A 27,890-nucleotide genomic window follows, 5' to 3' on the forward strand; every position below is an offset into this window, starting at 1 on the left:
CATAATACCTGATCATTTTCACCTGGATATTTTAAATTCTTGAACTTTTTCCAACAAATTTTATGAAAATAAACACAACAGCTTTTACTGCACATTAACTGAAAAAATCCCTAGAAAAGAAAAAAGTAAGCTGTTGATATAGAAATAGTAATTCATGTAGATATAGAAAATACCACCTTACATCACTTTTAAAATTATTCTATAACTGGATCTTTTACATGGCATTCAAAATTTATCAAAAAATCACTGCTAATCACAGAAATTTACAAGCTATTTTTACATCACTGAAGACAGAAAAGTTAGGACAGAAAAAAGGGAACAATTTGAACAAGTCAATGTAATATTTTTCATATGCTGCATACAACAAAATATCAGATACTTAGTGAGTGACCTTCATAGAGGAACATGCTGTCTACCCCTCCTCTTCGCCTCCACCTTTACATTTCTCTTTTCCTCCCGCTCCAATTCCATACCATTTTCCCCTGTGTCTCTGTTACCAATCACCAGACCTCAGATTTGCTCTTTTGGTGACAGATAGCTACTACATTATCCTAAGGTGTAGATTTCTTGTTCTTCCCAGTGTGATCGCCCTGGGAACTACAGCCCTGCTTCCTTTAAATAGGTGGACTACTTGGATAACAAAAACCTAAATTGTGTGGCCAGGACTTCCTGCTGCTACAGGCTATCCATTTGATTGGAACCCTGAAGGCTCCCTGGGAAACCTTATGACCATATCACCATGTCACCTACACCAAGACTGAACTTGCCCCACCCTGAGCACTACACTTGACCAGGCCCACTTCCCAATATCTGTCTTACCATACGAGTAGATCCTGGTTTTCTCCTCCTCCCCACAAACCCTGTTTGCTGTATACATCATGCCTTGCATGTCTGATTTGCACTGATGGTCACATCCCAACCTATCTTGTGATTTCCCATAGTCTTATTCTGATACATCTAGAGAGAATTAGATTTGCAGTACTTTGAATTATTGAATTTCTTCAAATCAAGGCTGGTTACATTTTTTCCACTCAAGGCCCAAAGAAGAGATAATGATCACTTACTTAGTAACATAATTCTTGAAGAGTGACAACTTTTCCCCTTAGTAAAATACTAATGTTCTCAGCCTATAACATTTCTAACTATAAAGAATATTTTAGATAATTTCCACTGTATGATTGCAGGGATATTATTAACTATAACTTCAGAGACATGTGAACATTACAAAAACCTTGGCAAAACCAATTCATCCTATTGACTCACAGAATATAAACAATGCCTGCTCACTAAGAATCTAAGCTCTCGGAGACACTCAACTTCTCAACTGCATTACCACTGTAATTAAACTAAGTACTCTTTTAAACAACATTTTGATGCAGGATAATATTTTTTATCTAAGTTTAATTTTATAATTACATTTTTAAAAATACTCAGTTAATTGATAATTATAGTACCTTATAGTTGGTGTTCTTTAAAATGTCAGCTTCACAAGATCGCTCACAATCTAGATAACTGCAAATGGTCAGCTTCATTATATTACTTTCAGTTGTTTTGATAAAATTATTAAGGAGATCCTAGATTTTAAAAATAAAAATAAATGTTATGAATTAGTAATAAAACTAAGATACTTCCAATATCTTACCTTAAATAATATCCATTTGATATCCCTTTTTGAAGGCATTGCATAAGTTTTTTTAAAAAACAGTAATAGAACATATTTTCCTCATTCAAAGTAAACAATATATAGGAAGGCCCTAAATTAGAAATGCTAGATTTCTTACTGAATATAAACATGGAGAAAAGAACAAAGTCTATATTTGAAATAAGTCTATATCTCTCTTCACGATCCTAACCCATAGCATAGCACCTGACGTGCTTATCAAGAATTACTTGCTGTGATATATATACAGAGACAACAAATTGCTGGGAACTCAGGAGAGTCTTTGCTAGAAGTGGACCCCAGGATACTATGTTGGCAATGCGACTACTGTAGTGGTGCAATATGCCACTCCCAAACATAATGGGCAGAAGTAGGGTAGAGAAATACTGTTCCAATGTTCAGAGTTACAACTTTGGAATACAATTTCATACTTTAAAATGCTGATTAAATGTAGGTGAAAGACATTATCAAGTCTAAGTTAAACAGGTCCTTGGATCAGGTCCTAAATACTTATTCCTTAGAGGGAGAGTATTACAAAATTTCAAACTGTAGTATTTCTAATGTTCTCAGGGTACACAATATGATATATAAGGCTCTATAGACTATTTCATGAAACTAGTCACCATTCATAACATTCTTTCAATAGCACTCAGAATTTTAAATTCATGGCCTATATTGAAGAATAAAGATGCTTTGACCAAGTCGACTAGAACATTTTAAATACCAAGAAAAGAGAGAAAGAAATGAGAAGCATTTAAGGACCTATTAATACGAAGGTAGTATACCCTGTCAGGATAGCCAATACCCAAGTGGAGATACCAAAACAAAAGGATGAAATTCATAGCATGTACATAACTACTGCAGTTTCACAGATCTCAAACTTAATGGTTTAATACTGATCAATTGATTCTCCCATCAAATCTGTTTCTTGTTCCTTATCCCTCATCTCCTGCCCCCAGGTTTTGGCATTCATTCGTCCAACAAATATTTACGGAGAGCCTGTTATCGGCCAGGTTGTTACGAATGTTAAGGAATGTTATGGACGTTAAGGATACAGCAGTGAACTTAGCCCTCATGGGACTTATATCAGTCTCATCTACCACTATCTATTTAGCTTCAAGCCGGAAAACTTGAAGTCATCCATTGCATAATGGATTCCATCACCCTTTACATGCAATATATCAGCAAGTACTGTTGAGTCTTCTTCCCAAACAGATTGCAAATTCTTCCATTTCTATGTCCATTGCTGCCACTCTATGTCTTACCTAGATTACTGACTTTAACAGCTGCGTAACTGGTCCCCCTTATCCCCACTGACTCTGCTCCAAAGCACTCTGCACAGAACCGAAAGATTCTATCAGTTCCTCACTTAAAACCCTTCAACTGCTTTCCATTTACCTAAAACAAAATCTGGAACCCTTACCAAGGACTGAATGCACAGTCCTGCAGAACATGGACCCAGTATATCTACCCATCACTGATCCAGCTCTTCAAACTCATCTCTAGCCTCACTCACTATAAAATTCACATGGTTTTGTTTTTTAGTTTCTCAAACTAGCTCTTTAAGGCCTAAGGGCCTTTCTATACTCTATTCCATTTACCTTGAATGCTCTTCCCTCTAGCACTCTTAAAGAACTAGTTCCATTCTCCATCTTCTGGTTCCAACTTAAATATCACCTCCCAGAGAGGCCACACATGCACATATGCATATATACATATAGATTCATATGGATATAGACAGGCATATGAGTATCTGTTCCTGTGTTCTCCATTTTCTCTACCCCAACCCCTTGTTTATTTTCTTTAGAATACTAACTACAATTTGTAACTATTTTGTCAGTCTTTTTACTTTCTCAATCCTTTCTTACTCTAAATACAGAAACTATTTAAAGTCCTAAATTCTATAACTCATATTTTATTATAATTTGATTAAATAATCTCATGGTTTAAAAGTCTTCAGGGGTTTCACATTTCCCTCAAGAAAGACTCTGAGCCCCTTAACTGGCTTATAAGGCCTTCCATGATCTGGCTGACATTTACTTCTAAAGTTTGCCTCTAATATGTTATGCATTCATGAAACAAGAACAGCATGTCATTTAAAAAAAAAGTGGAAGATTCATTAAAAAAAATCTCTTGGCAGACAATAGCTGAAATAATCATTGATATTAAAAATTCTACAGAAGGGGGGCTGGCCCCCTGGCCGAGTGGTTAAGTTCGCGCGCTCCGCTGCAGGCAGCCCAGTGTTTCGTCAGTTCGAATCCTGGGCGCGGACATGGCACTGCTCATCAGACCACGCTGAGGCATCGTCCCACACGCCACAACTAGAAGAACCCACAACGAAGAATACACAACTATGTACCGGGGGGCTTTGGGGAGAAAAAGGAAAAAATAAAATCTTAAAAAAAAAAAAAAAACTTGTTAAAAAAAAAAATTCTACAGAAGGACAGGAAGAAGGGTAATGTTAAAAATAATAACCATATAAAAAGATATTGCCCTGCAAGGGTGCCAGCATCTCTAGGGGTACTATCTTCCCCCACCAGGGTGAGTTCATCTAAAGGGACACATGAGGACAGGTGCGACTGGGACAGGGCAGGCCTCTGGTATTACTTACCTGGGATTCCTCAGTGCCAGATAAAGGGATACAGGCCAGCCCTCTAAGTTCCCAAAAAAACTAATCACAGTGTCTGAGAAGCAGGACTTTTGGTGGGCTGACAGGCACAGGAACCAGTAATAACAGACTAAGAACATGCTGGCCTAGAGTGGGAGCAGGATCATGGAAGCATTCTGCCCTACCAGACATTAAACCTTTAGCTCCTGGACTTTAGAGAGTGGGCTGGTGGAGACTGCAGGGCAGCTTGAATGGTGGCTGGGTACCCAAGAAACTCATGGCAGCAGCTATTTTTGAAGCAGTACAGGAATATTTTAACGTTATAACACTAATATGATAGTACTAGTGTGTATTGTCTGAATATCGGCCATATGCAGAAGGATGAAGTTCAGAAAATCTCCTAGAAAGTGGGACAAAAAGATAAAAAGAAAAAAAAAAAAAGAAAAAGGAAGAAAGAAAATCAGAGATTCAGTAAAGGATGTCAAGCATGTAAAAAATACCATTTCAGAAAGAAAAGAGAAAATTAAAAAGAAATAATCAAATAAAGAAATCAAGAAAATGTCCCAGAACATTTTCAAAATATAAGTTCAGAACATTAGAGATACACAGAATATCATAAAAATTCCCAGAAAGAAAAAAATAAAACAGGTTCCAAGCAAAAGATTGAGAATCAGAACATGAGATTTCTCAAAAATATTACTGGGAGTTAGAAGATAAGAGAAATACACTTCTAAAACATGAAGGAAAATGATTTTCAACCTACAATTCTTTGCCCAGGCAAGAGATAAATAAACTGTACAAAAATTAAATTATTTTGAGACTTGAAAGGTCTCAAAATTTCACCTCCCAAGCAAACACCCTTTTCCAGGAAGCTGCTGGATGAGCTGCGCCACCAAAACATGAGAGTAAACCTAGAAAGAGGAGAACTTGAGATCCAGGAAACAGAGGGTTCTATGCAGGAGAAAAGTGAAGGCTATTCTGAGCAATCAAATAAAGGGAAACTTAAGGCCAATTTAATAAAAACTTATAACTATTGGAAGGTAGGATGGGGGAAGGGAAGTGCGTATGTGAAGAGGATGTATAAGAGAGCTAATAAATCCTCATCTTTTGTAGTGAAAAGTCAAAAGATAATATCTAAAATAGAGAAATTTTTTAAATATTTTTTAAAAATATAGGTAAATATCAAAGGAAAATGCGTAGAGAGTTGGAAAAAGTTGCCTCTAGTTAGAAACTACAATTAGAGATGATGGACCATGGACTGTTAATTTCTAAGTTTTTTAATATTATTTGACAAACTGTGTATACGTATTATTTTGCATAAAATAAAAATTCACAAGCCAGCCCTGACAGGCTACTGGTTCAAGTTTGGCACATTCCACTTTTGCAGAACCACACCTCTTGTCTGTCAGTAGCCATGCTGCGGCAGTGGCTCACATAGAAGAATTAGAAGGACTTACAACTAGAATATACAACTATGTACTGGGGCTTTGGGGAGGGGGTAAAAAAGAAAAAGAGAGGAACATTGGCAACAGATGTTAGCTCAGGGTGAAACCTGCCAGAAAAAAAATGCACTAAAAAAGTTTGGATAATAAAATATCTTTTTTTTTTTTTTGAGGAAGATTAGCCCTGAGCTAACTACTGCCAATCCTCCTTTTTTTGCTGAGGAAGACTGGCCCTGAGCAAACATCCATGCCCATCTTCCTCTACTTTATACGTGGGACGCCTACCACAGCATGGCTTTTGCCAAGCGGTGCCATGTCTGCACCCGGGATCTGAACTGGGGAACCCTGGGCTGCCAAGAAGCACAACGTGCGAACTTAACTGCTGCACCACTGGGCCAGACCCGAAAAATATCTTAAAAGGAGGAGGAAAAAGAGAAAAACAACCAAGACCAACTAGGGACTGCTTTGCGTAAGCACAGAAGTTCAATAACTAAAAAAAGGTATAAAATTATTACTTTATTATGTCAAAGTTAAAAGTCATGATTATCCTGAAAAATGCCAAAAATGATCTGCTGATTCTATTGATTGCTGCGAGTGGTATATGAAAGTAATTCACTGTGATTGGAGAGTTTTCTGTCTCTCCTTCCAGTTCTCTCAGTTTTTGTCCCATAAGAAGCTATATTATTAGGTATTTACAAATTTTGAGTTGTTGTAGCTTCCCAGATAATTAAACTTTGTATTTTTATGAAATATCCCTCTTTATTTTGAGGAATGTATTTGGTTTTAAAGTCAGCTAAAATATAAAGATCCAGAAAGGTTTAAAGTAGAAGTTTGGAAAGAGATATGTCATTCAAACACTAACCAAGAGAAACCTAGTATAGATATTTTCATATTAAACAAATTTAAAAAGTGACCAATTGGCTTATCAGAGAGATAAAAATTACTCAAAAAGCAAAAATACCCAAAGGTGTGAGGAAATGGAAATTCTCATTTGTCTTAAGAATATAAACTGATACAAACTTTCTGAGAGGAAATATGAAGATATATGTCCACAATTTTACAAGTGTATGAATACTTGCTCCACAATTTATCCTAAGGGAATGATGTAAGAAATACACAAAGATCACTTTCATAACAGTGAAAAACCGGAATGGTTAGGGTAAACTAAATGTTCAATAGCAGGGAAGTGGTTAAACAAATGAGTTACCACAGCTACATAATGGACTATGGAAAAAATTATACCATATAATAATCTTATTATTGGGAAATTCACAATAATATATATTTCCAGACTACAAATCAATGTGAATAACATCATATCAATTTACTAAAAATAAAGGGTATGACTGTTTATACATGCATGTCTAGAAAGACATAAATGAAAATACTAACAGTAGTTTCTCCATTTCAAGAAATATAGATAAATTTTATCTTTGGACATTTTCACATTTTTCAAGTTTTCTGATGTAAGCATTTAGCACTTTTTAAATTTAAAACAACAAAATAATGGTAAATATAATTAGAAAAAAAGAAGTTAACTAAGACATTTAGCTTTAGCCATGTGAAGTACTGGACTAGTACAGATTTTAATCTTCCGTTATTTGGAAACAAATCTTCTTGTTATTTGCTAACACAGCCACCTCACTTCTCTCTACTTGTTGAATCATACTCACATTCTGCACTAGGTAACGGAATCAAGATTATTTCTTATATAAAAGGTAATTTCCAATAAAAGAATGTCCTTCCTACAGAATATGGCATAGCATGAACTGCACTTTATCAAAGATGATTCTAATTATTCACAGAGGAAATGTTATTCTTAAATAATTTCTTACTTTAAAAGTTGTAGGCAAATCTTCATCTTCTGTAGGATCTATGTCAAACCAATGATCATTTGTATCTCCTATTTCTTGTAAGCTTTTATGAAATTCCAGCAGCCCTCCATTATATCTGTAAGGCATTTTAAAATAAGGTTAGTTTGAATGCGACTCTGCAACTGGACAGTTTACCAATAAGACAACAAGTAACCCATTTTTTTGTGGTAAGTAGGGTGGTGATAACCTCTGGCATGCTATAGAAATACAAATACTAGGACTCTCACCTGTGGTAGATTGGGATGAAATACAGGTGGAAGGGGAGGCAATAGATTATGTAGTAGCTCAAGCTTGAACAGTATGGGGGCCATGGTAATTAAAGGGACTGTAGAGTTGGTTGGCTTTTGTTTACTGTCTTGGAAGCCTTGAAGAAAGAGAATGACAGGCACAGGTCAGCCAACTATTGACTCAGGATACACTGTGAAAGACAGAGACCTCTATGGCAGCATTTAAAGAGACCCTCATCTCCTGTAGCCATCTGTGCTGAAAATTAGGCCCAGATTTAATCACAAGATAGAACAAACTGCAAAAGAGACCAAATGTACATCCTCAACAGGACTTCCGCTACCAACTCAGGACACTCCGTGAAAGCTAAAAAGTCTCTATGGCAACATTGAAAGAACACTCACTGACTCTCACATAATGGCTGACTGTACTGAAAGTGAGGCCTAGTATTTAATCATAAGGGTAGAACAACAGCAAAGACCAAAAGCCTCGACAGGACTATTATGCTAAAATCAGGGTTTTGATTTGGAGACATTTAGGTGAATATGCTAGCAACAATTATCCCTAAATTTCCCTGAACCTTCTGGCTGGCAAAGACCTCTTCCTTGCTAGAGGAGAGCAGAATCTCTTTACTTAGGGACCACACAAAAATATCATCTAAGGTGCATGTCTCAAAAGATGATGCCCTTTCTTCTCAAGATCCACCCCTATCTCCACTTACTGCCTACAGACCAATAACTCTAGGACGAGGCATAAGCAGAACCCAAGTAGGAAAACAGAGTCCCTGCCCTGAAAGAAAAAGCTTATTCACCTTAAGAATTGCACCACTAGTATATACTGGCAGGAACATGTGTGAGAGTGAATCTTAAGCGTGGTAAACAAATGGACAAATATACAGCTGAATAGAGAAGTGTATGGGACAACTCTTCCATAATTCAAGATTTACTTTCCTAGCCAGGACACCTGAAGCCAGTCCTAACATGCTGCTGAGAAGGCCGCTTCAAGTTTTAGACACAACAATGGCCTAAGTAATTGAGGTGGAAATGCTGGAAATTTCTTGGCAGAGTTTATAGAAAGCTCAGGGAGGTGAGGATGTTAAAATGGACTTAGTACGTAAGACCGTAGAACCCACCACTAGACAGTGTCCCCCGGAAAGGTCCAGACGACATCCATCCATTAATGCAATAAGAAATACAGAGAAGGGCACCTGTGTCTTTGAGCAGCTTAGTGGTGGTTGTTCTCTATAGGCCAGGGATGAAAGTAAATGATGCTGCCATACGATTGGGCTTTCTGCTGTCAATGATCTGGAAAAATTGATTCTTTCCAATGCCCATCAGTAAAGAGAATAAAACGTAGTTCACATATCTGAGGGGAGGACAGCAGTACACATTCTTTGTCTTGTCTCAGAACTATGTTAATTTTCTCCACTGTATAGACTAAAGGGATTTTGATCATCCTGACATTCTGCAAAACGTCACACTGGCCCACTATATTGATGACATCTGCTAATGAACAGAAAGTGCAAAGTATTCTGGATACCCTAGCAAAAAAACAAGCATGCCAGAGGATAGAAGATAAACTTTACAAAGAGTCAGGTAACTACCACAGAGGTGACAATTTTAGGAATCCAATGGTTGGACCCAGCAGCAATCCTTAATAAGGATTTGCACAAGTAGACTGCCTAATTCATCCTTCAGCTCTCAGGCAAACATTATTCTCAGGGAGATTTCTCATTCCTGGAACCAGACTGGGGCTCCAGTAAAGACTTTAACTGTTCACTGTATTTTCCTTGATAGTTCTTTATTACATTTCATAATTGATTATTTGTATAACTAATTATTTGATTAAGGTCTATAACCTTTACTATACTGAGTTACAGGAGGACAGTAAATGTCTACTTTGTAAACCATTATACCCTCAACACCAAGCACAGTCTCTAGAATATGATACATGCTTAGCAAATTAAATGAATGATGTTATAAATGGCTAAGGATCTCCATATAGGAAGCGAACAGATAAACCATATAGGTTCCCCTATATAATTTCACTAAATATGTAATACCCTATACTCCCAAAACTCAGCATTTGGACCCTTTCAATGCTTTATAAGCTCATTTATATCATAAACATATATGCCAAGTGATGATAATATTAACAACTACACCCATCATTAGCCAGCCCTGGTGGTCTAGTGGTTAAGAGTCGGCATGCTCACTGCTGTAGCCTGGGATCGTTTCCTGGGCAGGGAACTACACCACTCATCTGTCAGACTGGCAACTGCATGTTGCTTCGATGCTGAAAGCTATGCCACCAGTATTTCAAATACCAGCAGGGTCACCCATGGTGGACAGGTTTCAGCATAGCTTAAGAGAGTTAAACTAGACTAAGCCAGACTAAGAGAGACTACAAAGAAGGGCCTGGCTACTCACTTTTGAAAAAATTGGCCATGACTAACAACAGAGTATTGTCTGAGATAGTGCTGGAAGATGACAGGATGGTATAAAAAAGACCAGGAAGGGTTCCACTCTGGTGTACACAGAGTCACTAGGAGTTGGAATCGACTTGATGGCACTAAACAAAAAACCACCATCATTTATTTAAGAATAGCATTTTCGCGTCCTGAGCACTGTTGTTAATCACCTAGAACATCATTATGAGGTGAGCACTATTATTAGTTCCATTTCACAAATTAGGAAAAAAGATAAGGCTTAGCAATGTTAAGTTTCCAGGGTCACAGATTAGGTAAGTGGCAGAAAATGTATTTAAACCCTGGTCTGTCAGACTCGAAAGCCTATTTTCCTAATGTTTTTGCTATACTGCCTCTTATTGCCATGACCTGTTAAATTTGATATTTAATATTCTCAAATATATTGGTGAAATTATTGTCTACAGGAATAAGTGAAGAAAAAGAGAGCCAGTAGAGCACAAATGTTATGATCCCTGATATACTGTGAAAAGTTCACTCCCATTTCACAATGCTGAAAGTTGATAGGCGAGATCTCCCATTAATTGAAATCCTTACCTTTTCTGAGCACATCGAAGCAAACCACGTCCAAAATAAACTAAAGACATAAAGTTTTCACAAATTTCATTTTCTTGGATCACCATCTTCATCACTAGAAATTTATTCTCAGCTTCTGTATAATCCTGTAGTAATATAAAACTAGGTTTGCCTGACGTAACGGGCATTGTTTTTTTCTTTTATAATAAACCATTATTTCCCAACCAAGAGAAGTTAGAACAGCTTTAATATTGATCCAGTCATTTGGACATTTACTTATATCTCTAATCCTAGCACCTCTGTATATGATCATATAGCTAATGTATTCAGTGTTTAAAATAGTCTTCTTTAACCAGCGTTTCAAAGCAAACATTAAAATAGGGTGAATCTTCCTCAGCAAATAAATAAATAAATAAATAAATAAAATTGACAAATATTAGTAGCCAAAAGGAGGGCTTTTCTGATAACTATGGGAGCATAATTCTTTATAATTCTTCCTAATTTTTCTTTCTAATTGGAGCAAAAATTGTCCTAATTTTTCAAATAGGAAATAAGTGACTTCTTGACCACACATACAGTCTCTTTTGAGGAAGCACCATTGCAACCATAAGCAATGTAAGTTTGGAAGTAAAGATTAGGAGCAGTTCTAATAAATGCTTCAGTTATTATTAAAACAAACATAATGGCCTTGGTCTCCTTGGAAAAAAATACCACTAGGCCTTGCTTAAAAATATTCTCTAGCATATCACACTAAACAATAATTAGTATTACATGAAATTATTTAAAATTTATACTTAGGTAATCAAGTAGAGAATACAGATTTGGGAAGACAAAAAATAAAAGAAATAGTAAGGCTGCAAAGAAAATATGAGAAATCATTAAAAATCAGAAAAAGAGAATGTTAAATTGAAAGGATCCTTAGAAATTACCTAGTTAACTCCCAAGTTTTTACTTTTTGCACTTCATTTTATTAAACAAAGAATTTGAGGTAAAACATATTTTAGGGCTCGCCCCGTGGCATAATGGTTAAGTTTGGTATGCTCCGCTTTGGCAGCCCAGGTTCACCTGTTCGGATCCCAGGCGCAGACATAGACCAATTGTCAGCCATGCTGTGGAAGCATCCCACATATGAAATGGAGGAACATTGGCACAGATGTTAGCTCAGGGCTAATCTTCCTCAAGCACAGAGGAGGATTGGCAACAGATGTTAGCTCAGGGTTAACCTTTCTCAGCAAAAAAAAAAGACTGGCATTTTACAAAAGGGGTAAAAATAAGACCAGAGAGAAAATGGATTAAAATGTGTTGTGTAAGTGAAAGATGCTAAACAACCTTCTGTTTTACATAAATGGTAAGCATTTAAAAGATAAATAGAATAACTAAAGTTATAAGTTAAAATTAACTTTCCTCTATCAATATTTTTAGTTTTACAATATAGTCTTTGGCTAACTACTCTATATTATTAATATACAACACAAAAGTCACTCAATGCTTTCAGTGTTTGGAGAATTTCAAAAATCACCATTTTAATTTGTTAAAATGGAGTCAGTGTATGTGAAAAGATTTGTAACAGGCAGATAACACGTTACATACCTCTTTCTTTCCTCTTTCAGTGAGTGCTACTCCATACAAAAACAGTAATGTCAAATAATAACCAATATTAATCTGATGTACCTAAAAAGATAAAATATATTTAAATTGGTTATTTAGCCTAAGCTACTTCTCAGTATAGCAAGCTTAATTAAATATCCTAGGCCTATTTAGTGATTACTAAAAATAGCAGAAAATTATCATATCAACCATCTAACAATAACTATAGAGACTACATTTTAGACGTATTTGATAATTTGACCCAGAAGAAGAAAGAGGATAGCCAATAATCTTGAAATAAAATATTAGTTTGATTAAAGAAAATGAAAGCAAATGTCATCAAGATTTGTTATATTAAATCTTTCAAAAGATTTTCATTCTCTCTCATTATATAATATTGTAGGTATCAAGAACACACTAGGTATGAATACTCTTGGGTATTCATCTACCATCCAGCTTAAAAAATACGATGTTTTCTTAAATCAAAGCCTTTCATTGTCCACGTGTGAGTTTTGCTATAACAGTATAAACGTAAAGCATATCACTTCTTCAATGAAAAATTAAAACACGTGGATATTTCCTTCATTTAAAAATAGTCTATGCCAAATTACAGAGACGGAGAACAGACTAGGGACAAGGGAGAGAGAGGAGGGCCAGGGATGCATGTGACTATGAAGGGGTAGCAGAAGAGAGATTTTTTTGTGGTGATGGAATAGTTCTTTTATCTTAACTGCAGTAGTGGTTTCACAAATAAACACTTGTGATAAAGTGTTCATGGAACTATACACATCTGTGCCTAAAAAAAGTTACCCTAACTGGCCTGAGACTGCTCTCCTTAGGAAGGCCTGCTTGCAAGGCTGACCCTTGGCTGGTGTCTGGGAACCTGGATTTCGGGAGTGTTCCCACTGTTCTCTAGCAGACAAGGGTGGCTCACTGTGCCTAGACTGTTTGGGCAAACAATGAAGGCAAAAAAGAAGGGAGTTTCTTCTGGGGGTCTGGAATTTTGATACAAGCTAGGCAGAGGGTGCCTACATGACCAACCTGCAGCAAAAACCGTGGGCACTGAGTCTCCAATGGGCTTCCCTGGGCAGAAACATCACACATACACATGCTGCTGCATTTTTCTTGTAGATGGGGGAGGAGGGAGTATACTCTGTGTGACCCTCATGGTAGGGAGAAAATATAAGGAAGCCTGCAGCTGGATTCCTCCAGACTCTGCCTACGTTTTTTCCCCTTATGATCTGGGTGTGTATCCTTACTACATCACTAAGTAATAAATCTTAGCATGAGTACAACTAACACTGAGTTCTGTGAGTCCTGCTGAACACGGGGGTGGTCTTGGAGACTCCTGACACAACACCTATTGTACCAATGTCAACTTCCTGGTTTTAATAATATATTGTTGTTATGTAAGATGTAACTATTAAGGGAAACTAACTGAAGGGTACACCAGGACCTCTCTGTACTTTTGTACTGTACAGTTGTATTTTTGACCTTCCGTGCATCTAAAATTTTCTCAAAAGTTAAACAACTGTCTATGGAGAAAAATACTATCCATTCTGTTCATAAGCTCTCTACTGACTGAAGATTGTAACCAAATCTTTTGTCACATTAACTTTTTTCACTGAGAGTGTCCTACACTATAAACAAGATTTTTCCAAGGTACATAAGGATGATAAGCGTCTACAGGATATGAGCTTTCTTTTTATACTGATCTAACTATATTCTATCACTTAACACACTTCTTTTGGCCAACAGTATACATTTATGAGAAGTTTGGCTTCAAATTGATCTGAGTGGAAATAGACATGTGTGTTTGTTCTCAATGGACTAAGTGAGTTTATGAACACAAACACCCCTGTAACATCTAACTGGTTTCCATCTTAAAATTCCCAGCTCTGAAGAGGTGCTATAATGCAGTTCAGAGCACAGACTCTGAAGCCAAGACCACATGGGTTTGTATCCTCACTCACTACTTACTACCCAATGAATTAAGCAAGTTATTTAACCTCTATGCCTCAGTTTCTAATCTATAAATTGGGAATAATGAGATGAGGTGCTTCTGAAGAGTAAATGACCTAATCCTTACAAAGTGCGTAGAACAGTATCTGTCATATAGCAAACACTAAGTAAGTGTGAGCTATTATTTTATAACTTTAAAAAAACTACCTTCATAAAGAACACAATGGAGCCTTTGGCTCATACAATTCTAAATAAAAAGAACATTTTGAGAACAGGATAAGATGCAGAATTGTGATAATGCTATAATTAGAAGTAGACGGCAGAGAACTGAGAAATTTAAAGATGCAAGTGGTACATTTCTAACCTAAATGCCCTGCCCTTTCCTCCCTACCTTCCCCTCCATTAGCAGAGATTATTCCAAATACCGGAATTAAACGGATATAGCGATGTTACTGGCAGCTGTCCCCCACCCCAACACCAACTGCCACTTTCTACACAGTTGCCTCGCCTCTCCTTGGTGGCCTTGAGGAAAAAGGAGAGCCATTGGCGGCTCTGACGACAATTCCAATTCTGCTCACAAATGCTACCAAGAGAGAGAACTCTTCCATTTCCTGGTGTAAGACACCTTTGAAGTAATGCCTAAGGAGAGAAGGCTGATTTATACTGATTTATTGCACTGCTTGGCAACCTGGTCAGTGGGAGAAATAGCAGGTCTGCAACATCCCAGAAGTTATTGGGATTACATGTTGATGCCAGCTCCCTTTGCTTTGTTCCTTCTGTTGACTCCACCCTTTAGGGTGGTGTATATCACCTCTTAGAACCCTGGTCCTGAGAGTGCTAAAGAAGGATTATGTTTCCCCCTCCTTATGCATCATTATAATATGAGATCTGGTGTCTCAGGCTACCTTGATTGGTACCTGGGTAGTCCTTTCCTGAAGATAACTCTAATCCATTTTCTACATGTATGCAAAACTGATTACCTCATGGATCCAAATTATTCAAAGAACTGGTTTTTCCTTTTACTGTCATGTAGTATTGGTTTTGATTTTTGATACAAGGTTTATTTTTCCTCAGATTTTTCTATTTATTTCTAAAGTATAATTTGACGTTGAACATATAAATATATCTTGTCAATTTTATTTTACATCATTACTCACTAACAGATGAGAGAAGTTCCAATTTTTGCAAATATAAAAATATCAGAAGAAAGAGGAACTGATTAATAATTAGGGGGAAAGGAAGGAGCAGTTTTGAAGTTTATGATTCTCCACCTCTGACTGAGAAAGCCCATTTTTACTAGTTTGTTTCTCTTTATTTAAGATAGATAATTTTAATGGTAGGGAAGGGGACTAGAACAGGCTCATTAAAGAGGTGGAGTCACAAGAAAGTACAAGAGACAGGAAGGAAATCAGTTTATGTGTACCTCTCTCTAAAGGTAAAAGAGGAAAATACAAAATGGCCTACACCTTAAAATAAGCATGGATTGGCTGTTCTCTCATTGAAAAATGTTGTCCAAGTCCATTATTTCAAACTTTCAAAATAAAACACTTACAGTATAATTGGGAGCTTGAATGTTCCGAAGTGCTGCCTCCAGTTGTGTTATCAAGAAACGTAAAGTCAAAGCAGGAACAACTTCCTCCCCATTCTGGCTGTTAGCTGCAACTTCTCTCTGTGGAAAATAATTCAGTTAAAAATTTCCTTAAGTTAGAACAGATATCTACACATATTTTTATTACACATATAATACATGCTCATTGTAGAAAATTTGCAGAATAAAGATGGTTTAAAAAAAATCCACACCACCTAGATACAACTGTTCTCATATTTGTTGTTTTTAAGTTGTCCGACAAATGTTCCTTTCAACTATTTCCTCAAAACACTAAAAAGCATTCCTATGCCTGCCAAGGAGTTGGCAACGTCCACTCCTACTTCAGAGGAAAGTGGTAATCCCTCTTTATTCTCATACCTTCTATTCTCCAGCATAGCTAAAATCTCCCTTCCAGCCCTGAACCTGTGGTAAGCAAGAACACTGGCCTTAATACCAATACCACCACAAGCCATCTTATGCTGTGATCTGATGGGAACCAAGCTAATATATGATTTATTATTACTATAGTTTGTTATTTACATGGATTAAATGAAAGGAAGGACTATGTCTTATCTTTGTGTTTATTCCCCAATGCCTTGTATCCATAAGTGCTTGGCTTAAATTCCACTATCTGTTTAATGATAATATTATCTGTGTGGAAAGTTTAATCTACACTTTAACTTGGTTTCCAGTAGTCAATAGTTTCCTGTTGTTCTTCTAGTTAACTGGATACTTTATTTCAGTCTCCCCAGCACTCAATTCAATGAATCTTTTCTCCATCAACACACACTCCCTAGCATACTCCACTGTAGCGTTTTTAAATAGTGCCCACACACTGACAGTTTCCAAATCTATATTTCCAGCTCAGAACTATCACCTGAATTCCAGACTCATATCCAGCCATTTACTCAACAATATCTCTTGAATCTGAATAGGCATATAAAACATAAGACTGAAGTTCTACCTCTGCCAAATAAGTAGTTTCAAATCGATCCTCTCAATGAGAACTAAAAAAGCTGCAAAAAATATAAAAACTATTTTTTTGAGAGCAATGGAAAGCTACTGAGGCACTTAAAATGTCTGGGGTCAACATGCAAGAGAGGCAGAAGGCCCAGACATGAGACTGACTTTTGGAGCCACTTTTCTCCTTAAAGCAATTGCCATATTCAGTTGTGGCTGGGAGGCTGAGACAGCAGGCAGAGATTTTACCAGAATTGCAGCACTGGGGGAAAATTGGAGTGCATGACCTTTCAAGGAAGAGGGGCCCTGGTAAACACCTGATTCTTTTGCTTGGGACTCTGAAGAAACACACCTTTGGAGTAAGAGTGTCTGTTTTGGTTGCAATTGGAAGGAGACCCTAACGCAAGGATTTGAATACAAGTAGTTTATTTGGGAGGTGCAGAGAACAATGGCAGGGGAGTGAGGAGTGATACAGGGAAGGGAAAATAGGCTTTAAATTAACGTGTCTTATTAAGCTAGTTACCCATGGTCTGAAGCTAGGGTTAATACAATATGGGAACTCTTTGAAAAGTACAAGCCTCAGTATTATCCAACTCAAGAGGAGAGAGAACTGGGATATTTATAAGGCTTACTGACTGACTGCTTTCTGCAGTGAGGGGGGAGTATTAATTCCTTGGAACTTCTGAACTGCCATGAGAAGTACAGTCTTCTGCAGTTCCAGGAAAAAAGCCCTGAGGCATAGAGATATAAATACTGAAAACTGGAAACCGTCCAGAGCATACTGAAATGATAGAGGCCAAGGGGCCAAGGGGTATGGGCAGGGCATTGACAGTATCTGCTACACAGGGTACACCTTAAATAGACCCTTTCTCACAGAAGTAAAGCTTGGAATCATCTTAACCCCTAGTTGAATTATGTGATCTGACAGAAAAGCACAAGTATTACTAAAAGATTTTGTCCAGTTTTTCTAGTTCTTCTCAAAGGAAGGTTACTCTAAACCAACCCAGGCAGCCACTCTAAGTAGCAGAATTCTCTATTATCCTTCAGATGACCATGGAATTTGTACTGTTTTCATGTTCATTCATGATTTTGGTTATTCTTCCCTTCTTTCTTTTTCTTTGAACATTCTTACCAGGCATTTATCAATTTTATTGGTCTTTTCAAAAAGCCGTATTGTGGGTTTATTGACCTCTTTTATGTTTTATTCTATTTTATTAGTTTTAGCTATCTTTATCCCTTCTTTTGACTTTGTTTTTAATTTGCTGTTCTTCCATTAACCTGTTGAACTTTACGTTTAGATGACTGGTATTCAACCTTGTTTCTTTTTTTAATATATGTATTTTAAGCTATAAAAATTCCTTGAAGCAAAGCTTTTACCTAATAATGTAAGTTTTGGTATATATTTTTTATTCAGTTCAAAATTTATCTAATTCCCATTGTGATTTCTTCTTTGACAAATGAGTTACCTAGATTAGAGGTATATGTCTTAACTTAGGAACAATAGTTTATCTTCCTATTATTGATTTCTAAATTAATTGTACAGTAGTTAGAGAACATGTATGTTTTGATTCTTTGAAATGTGATGAGACTTGCTTTGTGACCTAGTATATGGTCAATATTTGTAAATGTTCTGTGTGCACTTGAAAAGAATGTATATTCTGCCACTGTCTGCTACAGTGTGTGTGTGTGTGTGTGTGTGTGTGTGTGTTATCAATTAGATCAAGTTTGCTACAGCTCTACTGTGTCCATGTTCTATCAGTTATTAAGAGAACTACATTAAAATCTCCCATTGGGATTGTTGATTTGTGCATTTACCCATTAGTACTATCAATTTTTATCATCTTATCATACATAAAAGTTCTGTATGCATTTGGGTCTACTTCTGGAATTTGTCTTCTATTTTCTAGACTTGTCTGGAAAGTCAAGAGCAAGTAACACAATCTTTTAGTTATTAGAGCTTCATAATAAGTTTTAATACCTAAGTGGTATTCCCAGGCATTCTCCCCTACACTTCTCTTTCATAATTTTCTTGGCTAGTCTTCCTTTTATTTCCCATTTGAACTTTAGAATTAGCTTTTAGTAACAATGACAAAAAAATCCTTTATCATTTTTATTGGAATTATATGATATTTGTAAATTTTAATTCAGGAAAATTGACAGCTTTATCACATTGTCTTCCTACATGTATTACTTTCCCTTCAAGTCTTCTTTTCTTAACCTTTAATAGAGTTTTAGAGACATTTTATTTATTGTTTTAATATAGAGTATTGATTTTTAAACTTAATTTGAAGAAAATCAGAGTGCGTGAGTCCTCGCTAAAATTCAGATTTCCAGATCTACTCCCAGAGATTCTGATTCTTTAGTACTAGTACGGGGTGCAGATAGTCTGATGCAGGTGACTTACAAGAAACTTCAAGAAATACTAGTTTGTATCTTGCATATTTCTTAAGTGTTTTCCTGGGCATTTTACCTTTTTGTTGCTATTATAAATAAGTATTTTTCTTTTTCTTTTTACCCTCTAATTGACTATATTGCTTGCATATATAAAGGCTACCTGATTTCCGTTTCTTACTGTTGTTTCTGGGCAATTTCGAAAAAATAAGAGGGAATAGTGGCATTACTGCATCAATTTCAAACCAGAATTCATACTGTAGTAAATTATCTCAGTTAAGGTTATAATTGTATATATAAAGTCCTTAGATATTTTCAATTTGAATTTTTAATCATAATAGTATTAATTTGTTTCATGGAAATAACTAATGATGTATTCTTTCACAGAAAAGGCAAATGTGGCCTTTTCAAAACACCTATGGTATTTTGCCCACTTCCTCCCAAATTAACTGCCACAAAGAAAAGAGGAGGTCATTTTCTTTAACTTTGGAAAATTCCATTAATTTAAGAATTATACCCATCTTGTGCTGAAAGTTTCCACAAATTATCTAGAAAAACTATTTGCAAGATGAAAATCTATAATATATTCTCTAGAATATTTATTTCACTCATAAATCCAAAAGTTTGGGGCATTATTTTTCTTACTCTTACATTTTTAAAAAATTTGTCAACATTTTACAGATTAGGAAAACTGAAAGCAGTCCCCTGTCCCAGAGTGGCATGTTATGGGTTATCAGTAGAATTAGAATAAACACTGGACCTTACATTCAACAGTTTACAAGCTACTAATCCATTTCCTACCATTATTCTTGAAAGGCTAGCACCAACTATATTTATTTCATGAGTAAAAGTCCATAGTCAAGACTGACACCAAAGCCCTTCACAAGAAGTAAGATGAAGATTTCCAGAACTTAGCTGGACTGTTGTGGTAAACAAAAAAGAAAAGAAAGAAAGAGTCATTGTGAAATAATAATACATACATATATTGATCTCTGTTCCTAGTTCCTACTAATATTTGGTCATTGACCCTGGTTCCTGACACAGAGCTCCTAAAACCCTTGGAATTTCCTAGGTGATAGGATTGTCTTTTGTTCTAATGAGGTGACTCTTGGTGGGCTCCTGGATAGCGGCTGGTCACCAGAAACAATGAGGCACGATTAAAAGCTTGGAACTTTAAGCCCCATCTCCTACTCCCACAGAGGGGCTGGAAATCAATTAATAATTGATCATACCTACATGATGAAGCCTCCATAAAAATCCTAAAAGTACGAGGTTCACAGAACTTCCAGTTTGGTGAACATATCCACGTGCCAGGAGGGTGGTGCATCTCAACTCCATAGCAATAAAACTCCTGCACTCGAGACCCTTTCAGACCTTGTCCTACATTTCTCTTCATCTGGCTGTTCATCTGTATCCTTTTTCATACCCTTTATTATGTATTAAACTGATAAACATAAGTAAGCATTTCCCTGAGTTCTGTGAGCTGTTCTAGCAAATTACTGAACCCAAAAGTTTCAACTTATAGCTAGTTGGTCAGAAGTACCAGAGACAGCCTAAGACTTGCAAGTGGCATCTGAAGTCAGGGCGGTCTTGTGGGACTGAGCCCTTAATTTGTGGGATCTGATGCCAATGCCAGGTAGATAGCGTCAGAATTAAAGTGACTTGTAGGACACCAAGCTAGTTTTGGAGAATTGGTCAGTGTGGAAATAAACTCACACATCCAGTGTCAGAAGTGTTGTGAGTGTGGTAGTAGTGTGAGAGTAAAGGAACACGGTATGTTTTCCCTAGATAGTCATATACAGAGCTGCACTTCTGCCCTCAAAAACAAATTATGATCTTACCTGTATAGTTTGGAAAGAAAAATCTTCTTGTAAGAACTTCTTAATGTGAGGGACCACACCTTTTGGTAGAGTATTAATTGCATTCAATAACTTCTTCACTTCTAATAGTAGGTTAACAGGGACAAGATCAGTAGGTGTGTCGTTTTCCTGTTTGTCCTACAAGACATTATTTATTAAAAATTTACATTCTTATTTATTCTAATATTAAAACCAGCCAAAGTATTAAAAAAAAAAAGTGCTTCTACATACTCTGTGTAGATCACTGTGACAGAACTACAGAAAATCCAAATAAGAATAAGGCATTCTCTCTATTCTCAAGGAACTTACAATACAGCATGAAGTTTAAGGCCAAAACTCAAGAAATTTTAATATAGGGAAGGCCATCATAAACTCATTTGGAAGTTATAAACAAAGTAGAGATTCAAAGACGGAATAATTATACCCCTTTTTTGTAAGGTGGGAGGAGGGGAAACATGAATGACTTTAGGTTTAAATGTGAGCTAGGCCTTAAAAAAAAGTTGCCCTTGAGAAATACACAGCATGTATTGAATTGGTCCATTTAAGGCATAAAAAATACTAAATTCAAAATAGTATATAGATTATACTACATAATAATATGAAAATCATATCTAAGAGTGCTTTTTATATTATATGGCTGATACATCAGCTACTAAACACATAGTAATTTGAAAATGAACAGAATTGTAATCATTTAAATTATAAATGAAGGAGTAAAATAGAATGACTCTTATCCCCTCAATTCAGTCAGAGCTGAGTAAGAAGCAATAATTTCGGGACTTCAGGAACTGATTCTTACAGACTTAATAAAGCCATTATTAATGGTTAATTGATAGCTATATAGTCAAGTCCTGCTGGACTGTCTATTAACATTAGTTGTAAGAAATGAGTGGGCAACAGAAATGGCTAAAGGACCTGGAACATATAAATGATGGCCTTTCTTCAAACCTTAATAAGACACCACAGTTCCTATAACTTATTGAAACTGTGGGAATATGAATAAGTTGCTGCTAACCTATGAAAATCGGAACAGATATCATCTTACTGCAGAGGCCATGTAGCATTTGAATCACTAAAAATGCCCTGGTGATGACTGACTCTGACTGTCAGGTCTCTAACAGACCTGGAACTACCCAGGAAAGTGACTAGGAACCATAAAGTCCATTGCAAGACTATCTGCTTACTCTCCTGTTCTGGCTTTGAGTCTTAAATTAAGATTCCTTCATCCTTATCAATACTTAACAAATACACCTTACTTTTTATAGTACTTCACTATACAAAAATTACATCCAAAAATGTAGGAAAACTTTAATAGTTTGACAAATCTTGGTGAAGGATATTTAAGCGTTGGTTGTACTATTCATGCAACTTTTCTGTAGGTTTGAAATTTTTCAAAAAGTTAAAAAAAAAAACTTCCACACTGTCAGTAGTGCTTATATTTCAAACTAAAGGTCAATTATACAGTCAGAAGTAACCAAAGAATCATCTAACACTAATTACAAAATTGATACACAAGCAAGATTATGGCATGAATAAAATTTTGTCAACAGGAAATACCATAAGCTTCATGACTGTTAAGTATTTCTCTTATTATAAATACAATTTTTTTAAGTAAGTCATTAAAATATTTGATACTGAATTCGTTTTTGCAAAATTGATTTAGCATCTAAACCAAATTCAAGTCAAAGTTTCTACTTCCCTTGCCTTTTGGAAATAGGCAAATCTGAATCTAGAAATGTCTTTTTTGGATCTAATCCCTCTGGTTGAACTGCATGTCTCTGCATACATGTGAACATGTTACATTTCCTCTGCAATATTTTTTATGGTGACAACCTCATGCAGGTGAATACTATGATTATTTTATGTTTATATATTTTCTCCTCCTAAGTTATTTGATAACTTTTACAAACTTTACTAAGAAGTGGACATCAATCATTATATATGTGGAAGGTGAAAACTGCACCAACAAGAAGCTAACAAACAAATACCCCTTTACTTATTCTTCACTAAATATAAGCATATGTGTTGTGTGCATGTGTGTGTATTTTATCTACCATAAAGCATACCGTGACTGGCAATGAAAAGCTTATATTAATGTACATTCAGTTATTCTCTTTCATTACTGGAAGTTCTAACATTAAAGACGATAAAAATATGGAAGAAAATTAACTTCAGAAGCAACTCAGTGAAATTTCTTACTAAATAAAATTCTCTGTATGTGTATCTTTTCTTTGTCTGTGTATAGTTTTCATTTTGTTTGGATATATAACTTGTATTAAAAGACAAATAAGAGATTTCTTAAAACATAGTTAGAACGTTTCCAGGCAAGTCAATTCAATTGTCTACTAATTTTAACTTATAGTGAGGATTGGTGCTTAAGAAGATAACTTTGAGATGCAAGTTATCAAAGAAAGATTTAATTATGACCGTAATTTTACATATTAAAGTAGGAAATTGGACTCACTTCAAAATTTTTAACAGATAATTAAACTAACTGGATTTAGCATTACAATCTCATACATAATTAATAATTATTAATTAAGTCACAGTTAATGAAAATTCAATCTTCTCTTACCAGTTGATCAGTTGATTTTTCTACCTTATTCTCGGTTTCCTCAGTCTGCTCCTCTACAGGATGATCCCTATTTTAAATGAAAAAGAAGGGTGTATTCAGAGCATCTCCTTACAAAGAACACAATTAAATTGCAGTAGTAAAGAATCGAACAGGTGAATTTTTGTCTGAAAGTTTCACAAGTGTGTATGTATCAAAGACTGTTAATGGTGGTAGGTGCCATATCTCTTTAGGGACTCAAGTTAAAGAAAAGAAATTATGCTATGCCCTCACTGGATGGTGGGAGAGAGAACAGAAAGCTGATACAAAAAACTTTTCATCTTTAACAGACACACAATATAGACCAGTATTCAGTATTCTGAAGCCTCTCAAGGTTTGAGAAAGAGTACAAAATGTTCTCAAATGTATACTCTACTTGCTAACTCCATTTCATAATCATTCACTCTTTAACCCAGTAGTTCTCAGTCCAAGATGCATATTAAAATCCCTGTGAAGCTTTCAAAACATCCAGATGATCAAACCCTACTTCAGAGCTTCTTAATCAAAGTGTGGGAAATGAGCTGCTATATTTCCCACAGGTTCCATAACAAATTTTGTTGTGTAATCTTAACTAATTCTCACTCCCTCCCCAACATTAAAATAGGTTACTAAGGAAATCCGATTTGCTATTCCTACAAAGCTAAGCTTTGTTTTAGTTCTTCATTCTACTTGGCTTTTCTGGATCATTTAACACTATCCATCACACCTTTCAATCCTCCTTGAAAACCACTGCATTCTTTGCTGCTGCTGGTTCTCCTCTGAGCCCTGAGAAGCTAGGCACTTCTGAGTTTGTACCACTGGCTATCCCTCTTCCTCTCATTCATCTTATTCATTTATTATTTTAATAATATTTAATATAGGACTGTTTACATTAACACTATCAACCCATGCTCCCTGTGTTTTAGAACAGGAAGGTACATCAGCTGTCATAAATGGCAGCCACTATATTCTCTAACTGATGTCCAGAGAGGATATATAACTTGTATTAAGTTCTATACCTAGACAGTAGTAAAGCTAAAACTAGACAACACAGGCTAGGATTTTTCTTTTGCTCGTCTTCTATTTTTACCACCTGTATCCTTTTTCTGCTGCTGGGAGCTGAAATTTTGCTATAATGATATATCCTAAAATATACATAGTATATATAGTAATGTTCCATTTTTAGCCTTTTTTTTTAACTACATTTTCTATTAAATCAATCTCATTTATGCCCATGTATAAATACTCTCAGATAGGGATCAGGCCCTTCTTAAACACGACTTAAACTCCAAGTATCTATCCCAACATCTGACATAAAGTAGGTACTTAGATATTTATTGAATGAATAAATATAAAAACAAATAAATTAGTGAGCAAAAGTCCATGAATTCAAATAGCATCCCATTCTAATGATCCCCAAATCTATCTCCAGCCCTAACTGCTCTTTGATGCTACAGCTACATAGTTCCATCTACCTACTTGACAACCTCCACAGGGATATCTTAGCAGAACCTCAACCTCTTCACATCCAAAACTAAACTCATTATCTGGCCTCTCTTTCTTTCTCATACACACATAAACCTGTCTCTCCTTTTTGATGCCAATGTTAGCTAATGGTATATATTTCCTTCTGGTCACTAGAAAACTTTGAGCCACCTCTGCTTCTCTTTTGCCCCTTTTCTCATATTTAAGCAGTCACAGCATTCTGTTCATTCTAGTTCTATAAGCCCCTCCTTTATTACTGTTTCTTATTCCTATCAGTACAAGCCTTCATCAGCTTCTTCCTGAACTATTACAAGTGTTGTATCTTGTCATCCCATCCTTCCCACCATTGATAGTAGTCTTTCCGAACTACAGTGTAAAATTTCCTTTCTCTTCTTAAAATGTCAATGGCTCTGCACAAAATAAAGCTCACTTCCGCCTCCGTAGCAGGACACTCGAAATCCTCCCCAAGAATTTATCTTAAGCCTTTTTCTTGCTGTTTCCTCATGCAAATGACCTCCTATCCTCTCAGCTTCTACACCTATCAAAATGCTTCTTATCCTTTAAAGTTCAGTTCAAATGTCACTTTGTGGAAACCTACTCAACCTTCAGTCAATAATTAGTTTTCCTTTCTATATACACACAGCAACTCTAATATAACACTTATGCATCTATTTTGTCTAAAGATATAATAGCTTTTTACATGTCTTCCTACTACATCATAATTCTAAGTACACAAATTTTGTCTCAGTCTTTATTCCCTAAGCACCAAGGAGGTCGGTAAATGCTTGTAAAATAAATCAACAGATCACATTGCTTATTATATGAGACAGCTCAAGGTGGGAGAGAGATCTCCAGTAGTAACGTGCTGTTTAGTATTATATGGGAGAGGTATCCGCAGGCTGAACTTGCCCTGGTTGGAGGGCACAGACGGTCATTAGGCCTGGGCCCAGCTGAACCACTCCGTAGAGTCTTCTGTTATGGTTAGGTTACCTTCTATACAATGGGAATAATAATAGCATCCACCTCATAGAGTTGTTATGATGTTTATGTAAGTTAACATTTGTAAAAGCTTTTAAAACAATACCTGGCAAAGAGTAAGTCTATGTACGTGCTTGTTAAATGATAAATAAAACATTATTTTGGTGAGAATGCCCCAAGTGTAGCAAGCTGTGGTACATTTTTTAATTCTTAGCTCTTTAGCCAGGGGTGGTCCTTAGAGAAATTTGCTAAAATTAGATTTCACTCAGTCTATATTCCCCACTAATCAAAGTTGCTAAATTGTCTTGTAACATAAGGACATCTCATTCGCACTAGCTTCCCAAGGTTATATGGAAAAGATAAATGTCATATTTTCGGAAAGCAACAAATGCAGTTGGTTTTTATCAACCTATCCCTTACCTTACAAAAAATTCTTCTGGTAGAGAATCCATGCTGCACAACGTTCTTTTGCAAGTCTTATTCCAATGCTTGTAGACTGACTTTTACCACTGTTGTTTAAAGCTGAAAAGAAAGTAATATTTTTAGTGGGAAGATAGGAGCATTACATTCTTCCTCCCCACATGTATCAGTGAAGAAAATTTTGAAACTGCTATAAAAGAAAATGAAAATCACATAGTTTCAGCAACCAAACATAAATCACTGCCTACATTTTAATATACTTAATTTTTCCCAAGCACAGGTATATTTTACCAATTTGTAATCATATTAAATAGACAATGCTACACTATCTTTTTCACCACTGAACACTATATCAAAAGCATCTCTCATATGATTTTATGCTCCTAGTAAACATCTTAAATGGCTACACAATAGTTGGTTGACTGGGGTTTCCTTGACCATTTCCCTACAGACGGACATTTAGATTGTTTGCATTTTTTTCATTATAAATAATTAGTTTTGTATTAAATTCCATTGTCCATAAAGTCTTTTCTACTATTCATTATTATTTTCTTACAATAAATTCTCAGAAGTAGAATTCCCAGGTCAAAAAACAAAGATTTTGGGGCTTAGTGGGGACCTGTAGCCTAGTGGTTAAGTTTGGTGAGCTCTCCTTTGGCAGCCCAGGTTCAGTTCCTGGGCACAGACCTACACCACTAGTTGGCGTCCATGCTGTGGCAGCGACCCACATACAAAACAGAGGAAGACTGGCACAGATGTTAGCTCAGGGCCAATCTTCCTCAGCAAAAACAACAACAACAAAAACAACTATTTTAAGCCTCCTGGTGCATACTGCTAAATGGCTTCCCAAAAGGTTTGTACTAATTTATTTCCCACAGAGGTATATGCATTCCTGTTTAACACAATCTTGATAGCACTAATTTTTTTTCTTTTAGTCTAAAAGTAACATTTAGCTACTTTTTCCCAAAATTGTATGATTCTGTATCTCCATAAAATAGTAGAGGTGGGATGCAAAAAACTCTTGCATACTCTTTGCTTCAAAAATCAATGGATGTTGTGGATGTTTTCTGAAAGAAAAATAATACTGAGGCAACACAAATGAAAACAAAAAGGGTAATAGAGTCTCAGTATATGTTTATTTATACAGCTCTCAATTTAACCATCCCAAGACCAACTCTTCTAAAATTAGTTCTATTTGATCCCTTTTACTAAGAGTTCAAGCCTCTAGACTCCATTCCCCTCTGCTAGGCTGACTTCCCT

At 36.0% G+C, this 27,890-nt stretch overlaps 1 protein-coding gene across 29 annotated transcripts in view; it reads right to left on the bottom strand.

Annotated features, from left to right (window-relative positions):
* Positions 1-27,890, bottom strand: part of DZIP3 (DAZ interacting zinc finger protein 3) — a 101,822-nt gene that overhangs the window by 58,635 nt on the left and 15,297 nt on the right. For 28 of the 29 annotated variants that reach the window (XM_070582792.1, XM_070582780.1, XM_070582772.1 and 25 more), the window contains exons 2-10: positions 26,631-26,732; positions 23,733-23,799; positions 21,140-21,295; positions 15,912-16,028; positions 12,401-12,481; positions 10,832-10,956; positions 7,546-7,660; positions 1,455-1,574; positions 9-110 (exon numbers count right to left, since the gene is read on the bottom strand). In XM_070582792.1, coding sequence (XP_070438893.1) covers positions 9-110; positions 1,455-1,574; positions 7,546-7,660; positions 10,832-10,956; positions 12,401-12,481; positions 15,912-16,028; positions 21,140-21,295; positions 23,733-23,799; positions 26,631-26,662 — 915 coding nt within the window. In that variant the 5' untranslated portion in view covers positions 26,663-26,732. Of the gene's footprint in view, positions 1-8; positions 111-1,454; positions 1,575-7,545; positions 7,661-7,811; positions 7,949-10,831; positions 10,957-12,400; positions 12,482-15,911; positions 16,029-21,139; positions 21,296-23,732; positions 23,800-26,630; positions 26,733-27,890 lie in introns of those variants that run through there. The other variant, XM_008530858.2, reaches the window with a different exon arrangement.

Source organism: Equus przewalskii, chromosome 18 (genome assembly GCF_037783145.1).
Source record: "Equus przewalskii isolate Varuska chromosome 18, EquPr2, whole genome shotgun sequence".
NCBI classification, from domain to species: Eukaryota; Metazoa; Chordata; class Mammalia; order Perissodactyla; family Equidae; genus Equus; species Equus przewalskii.